Source organism: Argiope bruennichi, chromosome 11, assembly GCF_947563725.1.
Source record: "Argiope bruennichi chromosome 11, qqArgBrue1.1, whole genome shotgun sequence".
Taxonomy (NCBI): domain Eukaryota; kingdom Metazoa; phylum Arthropoda; class Arachnida; order Araneae; family Araneidae; genus Argiope; species Argiope bruennichi.
This window is the reverse complement of record NC_079161.1, coordinates 94,194,367-94,204,481: the sequence shown is the minus strand read 5'-3', so window position 1 is coordinate 94,204,481 and position 10,115 is coordinate 94,194,367. Positions and strand designations below refer to the sequence as shown.

The window sequence follows — 10,115 nt, the reverse complement described above, 5'->3', positions numbered from 1 at the left end:
ACCATGGCATGTTTAATTACAGATTTTTTTGTTACTAACAAATAATAAACTATGTAATAATAGTTTTTAATATGTTTTTAATATTTTGATACAATGCTAAGTCAATTTATGATTTCTAGGTATCAGCAAATAATTCCTGTAACAGAGCCATCTTCTGGTAGGAGATCCATCCCCAGTGATCCTAGGAAATCTCGACGCAAAGAAGTACATTTTCCTAAAAAGAAATTTCTGAGAGCTGGCCTTTACTCTGCATTTTACAAGCAAGATTCGTAAGTTCATGTCTTATTTAAAAGTATATTATAAAACATTCTTATATTCTCATTAAGACAACACAGTGTCATCAAATATTTAATGTTAATGTTTAGAAATTTATTTTAATTATATTTTATGTAGAATAGAACTCTATAACTATCCTTTACAAAAAATTTTAAATTCTTTCTAAAGTTTTTATAAAATTTAAATTTAAAAAACATTCAAGATTTTAATTCTTAAGGCTTTTTTAAAATTTGTAGATTTTTCTACATAATTTTTTTTTCATGTAGATATTAGCATGCTATATAAAACTTGCAATGGATTTCCTCCTACTAATGATATTTATTTTATACTTATTTTTTTTTATTGTGAAGCACACAATTTTTTTTAAATGCATTAATTTTGATTTCAATTTTTTTTTTTTTTTTTTTTTTTAAATTACTGTAAGTCTTACAAATAATTTTATAGCAAGTGTCATAAAACACGTACTTTAGAACACACACGAAACATTTTACACCCCTAATTCAATTTTTAAAAAAGTCTTAGGTTGTCAAAAAATATTACGTAAGCGAAAACATAACCCCTAATAAATAAATTTTAAAAATTTCATTTAACATATTATGAAATAAATTCTATCCAATTTGCTTTTAACTTTTTCAAAACGTTAACTTATTTTAAATTGTTTAAAATTAATTACAAACATTCATTGAAATAAAATATTATGCATGTGTAATTGATATATCAAGAAAAACCTATGAATGATTAATATTTTGCAAATCTTAATCATAACGACCTTAAAAGAAAACATATCTCAGAATTGCATAAATGCATATTTCTGTTATCCGCAAACATCAATTAACAACTTGTATAAAAATAGAAATATCTTTATTTTATATTATTGTGATTTTTATTTGTATCATTATCTGTGTAGGAAACATGAAAAACAAAAGAATGAAGTTACAGTAGCATTATAAAAATTGGAAGATAAATGGTCAGGACAATTATATTTTTAATAGCATTATGATGTGATGGGTCTCAACTCCATTAGGATGATTCATATATGCAGTCAACAAAACAAATACAGGCTTATTAAAATAACAGATTTTTTTTTATGTCTATCGTGATTTGATACATAAATTTACATTTTTTTTCTTTGTTACAAATTGTGAAAAGAGCACATGAATTCAAATTAAAATTATACAGAGAATTAGCTGGTCACAAAAGCCAGCTATTCTCTGAATAGTCTTATCCACTCCACTTTATTTCAGTTCATTATGAACCAGTAGTGTATTTATGTTTTATTGGTGGTATGAGGTTACAGCTTATCAAAAAATGTATTAAACATGCATTGTATGAAGTTTTTTTTTCATATAAAATGTATTGAATTGTATAAAATGTCCTGTATGATGATATTATAGTTTAAATAGAATCTGGTTACGTTACAAATCATTGTTTAATCAAGATACGATTGAAATATGCAGCTTATTTCAGAAATACAGAGTAAATAGATATGATCAATAAATTCAAAATTTGAATTTCATTGACTGCTTAACAAATATAAATAAATGTTTCAAAATTCTTACTGAAGAATTCCAGTCTTAATAAAGAATAATTTTGTTTTATTGCTTGACAATATGTAAACAAAGTTCTTGTAGGATTATTTGATTTTATCATTATTTTAAAAGTATATTTGATATTGAAGACAATTTATTGTTTAAAGTATATTATGTGCATATTGTATTTCAAAGCATTGCTTATATCTTTTTTGCTTCCAGTTTGTTTTAAAAAGAAATTTCCTTTACTTTGAAATCTTTGAATCTCTCTGTTAAACAAAAATTAGATTTTTTAGAGGTTTATTAACTTAAGTTTCTCTATGTTCCTGTTTTGTTTAATCATCCTGTGATTCTTTACAATTTGCTGGTTATATTTTTATGTTGTTATATATAAATTGCAAATTTTTGAATTTATTCATGTTTATAAATAGCACTTCAAAACTGCCCTCAGTTTTATATAGGAAAGGCAACTTATCGACTAGAATCAAGAACTTGAAATGTTAAATTTATTTATTGGCTGATTCTATAATTAATTGATTTTAATTTTTTTAGTCGTTAGTTTGATAGTTATGTTTCAATATTTTAACTAAATTATATTTTGGAGAGAGTTATTTTATTAATAGATTTTTTTTCTTAAGATAATAGTAAGGCTAATTTGTTTATTAATATACTTGGCTAAATATGGCTATCATAATAATAATAATTGTCATATGTCTTATAACATTTTATATATTTCTGTCAGCTCTATTGCCAAAAAGAGTAGCAGTAGCAGCAAAAAGTCAAGATCAAGAGAAGTAAAAGAATATGTTCCTGAAGATCACGAATTTGGGTTGATGCCTCCTCCTATACATGTTGGCAGGTACCTTCGAGAGAAACGTTCCGAGTATAAGTTACCTTTTGACCTATGGTGGCTGTATAAGAATAAACAGGTACTTAAATATCTTTCATTTAGGGGGAGAGAAATGTATTCTTTTTAATTGTTGCATTTGTTAAAATCTGAAATGTGTTTTTTTCTTTTTCTTTTCTAGCTGGTCTATAATGATGAATTAGCAAATAATTACAAGAAAATAAGAACAAGTATGTATATTTATTTAGCACACACTTAATATAATTATAGAATGATATATTTCGTGCTATTCAGTTTCTAGGACATGCTAAGACAATTTGTGCATCATTTCTTGATAATTATCTTAAAGTGTCATGTTTAAATTCCAGTGAATTTATGGAAGAATTATAACATAATTCATTTCTAAATTTGAAAATAACATTTTGTGAATAAGCAATTTTTAATAATATTAACATTGCACATTTATTAATTTGTGCATTATCCTATTAAGTTGAAACAGATTAGATGATTAGACTATCAACACATTAGTCTATCTGAATTAATCAGTTAATTTTGAATAAATGAATACAATAGTACAATTTTAATCCTTATTAAATACAAGTACTTGGATCTTTTATGTGTTTCACTGGTAAGTAGAAAATACCAAAGCTGGTTTCAGGATTTTATTTTCTTAATGAATAAATGCTGCTAGTAAATTTAAATAGTTTTATAAAACTTTTTAAAAACTTTTATCTCATTTGATTATTTATGCTTTAGTTTGATATGATGTTACAGACTTGCATTATATAAATTATTTAAGAAAATTCTAGTATAGTCTAAAATTCTAGAAATAGTTTGTCCTTTCTTTCTTCCCTAATTATGTGTATTCTTTAATTGGATATAGGCATGGCAGAGAGGAAAAATCTATTAGTAAAAAACTTGTGAAAAGGCTCTGAAGCCCTTTATATCTACTAACAGTCAGATTTTGGTAGATATGAAAATAGTTTCCCTAGGGATGAACATTTACTATCTGCAAACTATTAAGTAATTAGTAAAAAAAATAATTTAATGCACTAAATTTTCTGTAAAAAATAAAAAGGAAAAAAAAAATGTTTTGCCCAATTTTTGTAGACTAGCAGAATATCCATAAATATGTGTTTTCTGTTGTAATGTATCAAGATATTTAGCCCATTTTTATTAAATCATTTTAATACATATTCTAAATGGGATTTATTTATTAAAAATTATTTATTTTCATTTTGAAAATTTTTAAATTTGTCCCTGAGTTATTAAATGGCAATTCCACAAATATTGATATTTCTTATTGATTTAAGGGCACTAAGTTTTAATTCTTGACTTTTGGTATGGCATTTAGAAATATAAAAGTATTTCTCTTTAATTCTTTTAATGTATTCAAACTCATACCTTTTGGGAGTATTGGGCATAAAGCTTTGAGCACATATAGCCCTGTAATGCTAAATTTTAGAAAGAGAGTATTGAGATTACTAATATAACTTTTCATTACTTCATTTAACAACCCTTACTTTTGAACATAAAAGAATAAGAAATTGATGATTCTGTATTTCTAAAAAGCCCATGAATTATTTCATATTAAGATGGAGTTTCCATGTTTTAACTTCCAAACACATAGATCAAAAGAAAACTATAATACGCATATAATTCACATCATTATTGAATCAATATATGCACTTGAAGTGAAATTTTTAATTCAACTACTCTTATTTTTTCTTCTGACTTATTGATTACCTTTTCTACTTTTAGATGTCTATGTGGACATTAAGCCCGATTCCAAGAATGAAGACCAACATCAACCTTGCATGTGCAATCCTCCAAGAGATAGCAGACGGAAGGGTTGTGGCATGGAATGCTTGAACAGGTATTGTTATACCTTGCAAATTAATCTGAATAATAACTCTAATAAAAGGAAAAAATGCTGTTTACTTTTCAAAAATATTAATGTTTTATATTTTTAAGGTGATTGTTTATTATTTTCTGTGTTATGTTATTAATGACTATTTTTTTTTTGTGTGTGTGTGTGTGTGAAATACTATAAGTAATTTTAGTACAAATGAATAATATCATGGGTATTTCTGAGTGACTTAATACTTTGGTAAAAATTTCATGAAGAGGTAATTTCATTGGTAATATTTTCATGAGAACTGCAATTTTAATAAAGCTTTTATTTATTAAGCTGAATAATATTGACAGATGTTAAAATTTGTACAGCTTGATTGCCTTTGACCATATTAAGAACAAAATTTAGGATTACTGAACTGGGTGTATTCTTACAAATGTATAACAACACCTGTGATGGCAGTTAAAATTATCATTAACTATATTCTGATTTATTTCATTATCTTGTTTTGATTTTTTTATAGTGTGTGATTAAAAATTTTTTGATGAAAAATTAAAATAATGTTGTATAGTGTTTTCCTTTGCTATCCACAGTTTTTTAATGATATTAAAAGCTTTTATGATATTAGAAGCACGTTTATATTTGATATATTAATTTGTAAAATTACTTTAACCCTTTAAAAGGCCATTTTTTTAGTCGTAGTATAGTAAAAGATTTTTAGGAATGAGGCTGGCTTAAGGAAAGTTATTAATTTAACTTATCACCTAAATTTAATTTTATTAATTAATTTATTGTGTAAAATAATACTTTAGTAACAAATCCAGACACACCATTTTGTGTGAGACTAGGAAAAGTAGCATCTAAGTTTCTGTCTTATTGAAAAATTTGTCAGAACTTAAGCCAATCTACATAACTTTACCCAAAGATTGATGAATTTAGTAGGAAGCATACTTCCCATTGCCTTACAAAGGGTTAATTCATTCTTGGCTTTTAATGTTCTCTGTACCATGCAAAACTTTTTTTTTAATTATTATTATTATTATTATTGAAAAAATTTCAAAGTGGATAAAGGGTACTGAATCTCTTTTCTGGGATGTTCTCCCCTAGTTATTTCCAAATTTAATTTCTTAATTTTTTAAAATTGTTTATTGGCATTTAGTTTAACTCTTAATATTTTTTGTTGCATTGAGTTTGTGTAACATTGTATTGTATTTGAAAATTTTTTTATCTTTTAGTTTAAAACATTTTGTTCTGTAAATCAGTACAATAATATTTTTATGCATTGATATACAGAAAAGTTACATATTCATAAAGTTATAATAAAACAGTTTCTTAAATTTTATGTTAAAGCAGAGGTTCTCGAACCTTTAACCCTCAAGCATTTTAAACACCATTGACTTTGCACATTTACAACTGCTGGAAAATGAAGAATTTTTCTGATCTTATTCATATTTATAGTTATTATACTGGAAAAATTTCCTGTCTTTCAAAGGTACAGTTCCATTTGCAGAATACGTGGGGAGGGGGCTGTAGAATCTTAATGATCTTTTACCATAATTAATGCTGTTGCTAGCAAGAAATGATGACAAATTTAAGTGATATTTCAAATCCCATTAAAAGATTTTTTTTTCTGTGGTGAAAAAATATATCATATTTCTAATTCAGGGATATTTAATAGCAATTAATAGTATTATCGTCTCCATTATCCAAGTAATTTGAAATTTATAAAGTCATAATTAACTATTATGTTATTCGTTGGAATTAAATGAGATTTAGATATTTTTTTTTACTTCTATCCATAATTGAATATTTGCATTATAAATTTCATATTGCAGAATTGAATTATGAATTGCACTTAAGTAGCTGTTTAAACTTCTATCTATAATTAATTTTAAAAAAAAAAAATCATATTTATGAAAATTCCTGTTGAAATAGTGTAAAAGATATTTTATAAAAATATTTTTGGTGTTATCTTATTGCGATGTATAATATATATGATCCTTAGAGAATATCTGTTGATTATATTTTTTCAATCCTAATATTTATCTATCTGTAAACCTTTTTTTAGAATGATGTATGTTGAGTGCATACCACAGCTTTGTCCTTGCAAAGATCTATGTTCCAACCAGAGATTTTCTAAGCATGAGTGGAGTCCTGGGCTGGAACGTTTCATGACGAAGGATCGTGGATGGGGAATACGTACTACAGAATTTATCAGAAGTGGTGGGTCCTTCATTCTCTTTGAGAGTTTTATTCAATTTTTGCTTAGCTGAAAATTTGCTAAATTGAACTTAAAGCTCTTATTATTGTGACTGAGAAATTCTGTTCTTCATATCAAGTTTTTTTTGTAAAATTCTGTCTTTTTTAATGAATGTTTTAATATTACTTCAGATTTTAATTATTAATGGTTAAACTCCACTTAAACTTCTAAACCTCTATTGATTATTTTTTTATTCAATATATTTTTATAAGCATATTTTAAAATAAGATATATACTTGTATTTTTTAAAAATAAAACTAATTTGCATGTATCACTAATTCATATTAAGTCTTCAATCTATAATGATATAGATAAAATTTATAACAAGTATTAAAAAAAATATTCTGAAGTTGATAAGGAGGCTTGTTCTCATATTTACTTTTGAAAATTAATTAATAAATAGAATTTTACAAAATCAGTCAATAAACAAACATTTAAAGATTTTTGATTTTAAAATAAACAGCATTTTCTTTGTTATCTCTGTTTTTTTTAATCCTAATGACTAAGTTCTTATCATATTTCTGGTGTTTTTTTAAGTTAATTCCTTTAAAGTTTTGAAAATCATATTTTGAAAAATATGGTCATATTTTATTGAGATTAATATTTTATGTAAACATTGCATTTTTTTTCTTTTTGTGATTGGTAGATAGTGAGTCACTTGAGCGATAACATTTGAAGTTTGCTTTGCCAATGTTGTTTGAAATTTTCAACAATAATTCTTATTGTCATAGTAAGTAGTTATACTACACTTGATGATGAAAGGGGGGGGAAGTAAAAGTTTAACTAATGACAAATAAATTTAAAATAATGTTATTTCTTAATTCTACTTTTAGGCATACCATTTATGGTAGCATTAAAGAGTAGTTTTCAGACTTGTTTACCTTTTTCGTGTAATGGAAATTTTTCATCTTTTGGCTAGCAATTGTGTAAATACCTAAGCAATATGTGTGGTAATCCTATGCTGTTTATTAAATAATATTGAGGTGTCCAGCGATATCAGATTACGAAAAAATGCAAAGAAAGTCCAAGCAAGAATCTGCCAATTTGGAAAAAGAAAAAAAAAGTAGGGTGATCGTGTATGTACTACGTTGGCACAAAAACATGAAAAATTGAATTAATATTTAGATATTAGAGATATGAGAAAAAATGCTTTCATTGTGGGGCTTTGAATTTAGATTCAGAAGTGGGCCGATCATCAAATATATGCTGTCTTCATGAAAAGATTAAGCTTCCAATGTTGAGTAAAGTTTGAAAACTAGCCAACTTGAATTGATGAACATCGGGTAAAGTATCGGATGACATTGGTGTTGGCAAGCGAAAATAAGCAGGCATTGAAGTCCTTAGTAATCCTGTAATTTAATATTAAGAAATATGAATATTTTATTTTTATATTATTTTTTTATTAAGATATATGTTTTATTAATTTCATTTTGTTTAGGTGAATTCATTTTGGAGTATGTTGGTGAAGTGGTCAGTGACACAGAGTTCCGACATCGCATGGCTGAACGTTACCGTAACGATCAGCATCACTATTGTCTGAGTTTGGACTCGGGAACGGTCATTGATGGCTACCGCATGGCCGGTGAAGGCCGATTTGTGAATCATTCATGTGAACCTAATTGTGAAATGCAAAAATGGTGTGTATTTATATTTACTTTTTTAGCCTTGTTTTTATTATATTGCCTACTTTTAAAACTATATGTTATTAAATTTATTATATACATGAAGTTCAACATGACACTGTATATGAAACTCAGTTTGTAAAGTTACTAAATATTTATTGTGTACTACTGCAATTTTTTAATCCTCTGACTGTTTTTTTTTTTTTTTTTTTTTTTTTTTTTTTTAAGAAGAAACCAAAGTTTTTATTTTTGAAAATTAATTGATCCTCTGCATAAGAATTTAAATAGAATAATTATTTTTTTTCACTACCTGCTAAAATGTTTACATTTCATTTATCACATATTTTTATCAAGATAGATCAAACAGGGTTGCCACGGCACTGGAAGAATTGGGAAGACATAGAGAATTTAAAATACTATAAAACTGGGAAAATACATGGAAGTTTGAAATTTTCTTTAGAAACTGGGAAGATACAAGGAATTTTAGATTTCCTCGTTTCCCTCTTATTTAAAAAATGTTGATTTCTTTAAACATTGTAAGGATGAAAGATTGTCTAATACCATTCTCGAAATCTCTCCCTTTTTCTACTTGCTTTCCCCCCTTTATTTTTTTTTATACATCAATCCTGTTTTCAATACTGAGACGAAAAAAATGCAATATTGGAATAGTGATTAGAGTTATTTGAATACTAGTAGATATTTCTGAAATACAAAAACAGTATATTAATGCAAGATTGTAAATTGTGGTATTTGAAAAGCTATATCCTGTTTAAATCCATGCTTATTGAAAAACAGTGCTGTATTATGTGAAAAGCGAAATGTTGATTTTTTTCTATATTCCAAAGCACATATTTACTACATCAATTAATATTTTCGTGATAAAAATAAAAAGTGAATACAAAGAACAGCTTGATGCATTTAATGAAGATATTCGTTTACATGGTTTCTATTCTAATGTTTTGATGTCCAAAAAATTTTCTAATTTTTGAGAAGTCGTAAAAATAATTATTGTATTGTTATTTGAAATATGACTGTGGAAACAGGGATATCCATAAGAATATGTTTGTTGTAGTAGAAATTCTACATTTGGTCAAAGAATTGTGTATAAAGCCGTAAACATTTATGGAGGGATCTTAAATATTCTAATCTCAAGAAATTTGCTACAATGTACAAAATTATCACATATTTGGTATTATAAAGCTTTGAAAGATTAAAAAAAAATCCAACAAACAAAAAACTTGAAATTAAATTGTTGCAAAATTTATATTATACAAATAAAACCCATAACTGAAATTGGACAAAAGTTGCAGAAATTGATATTCAGAGATGTATGAATTGATAAAAAAAATAATAAATAATGATGCTTTTTGTTAAGGTATCTTTAAATGATTTGTGTCAAGATATCAAAGATGTTATTTTGTGTTTTATTTCACTTGAGTCTTTAATTATGAGTGGTTTAAATTAAAGAGCATGAGCAATATCTTTTATTCCCTTAACATATGAATTTGTCTCATATAATTTTAGGCAGTAATAAAGGCTTTTTTTTTCTGTTTGTAAATATAAGCATTCTTTTAATATGCTGCTATTTCAAGTTCTGATTAGTTGTTGCTTACTTCCTTTTGCTTTTTCCCACTGATAAAAACTAGAAGGGTGTTATTATTCTATTGTGACTAGCATGTGAGTACTACATGTGTACTTCCTCTAATACTATATATAATAGGAGAAA

The 10,115-nt window shown here is 25.9% G+C and overlaps 1 protein-coding gene across 2 annotated transcripts in view; it reads left to right on the top strand.

The window, feature by feature from the left end:
* Positions 1 to 10,115, top strand: part of LOC129957081 (histone-lysine N-methyltransferase ash1-like) — a 64,304-nt gene that overhangs the window by 17,855 nt on the left and 36,334 nt on the right. For both annotated transcript variants that reach the window (XM_056069219.1, XM_056069220.1), the window contains exons 4-9: positions 120 to 269; positions 2,548 to 2,734; positions 2,834 to 2,882; positions 4,414 to 4,528; positions 6,576 to 6,730; positions 8,206 to 8,404. In XM_056069219.1, the coding sequence (XP_055925194.1) occupies positions 120 to 269; positions 2,548 to 2,734; positions 2,834 to 2,882; positions 4,414 to 4,528; positions 6,576 to 6,730; positions 8,206 to 8,404 (855 nt within the window). The remainder of the gene's footprint in view (positions 1 to 119; positions 270 to 2,547; positions 2,735 to 2,833; positions 2,883 to 4,413; positions 4,529 to 6,575; positions 6,731 to 8,205; positions 8,405 to 10,115) is intronic.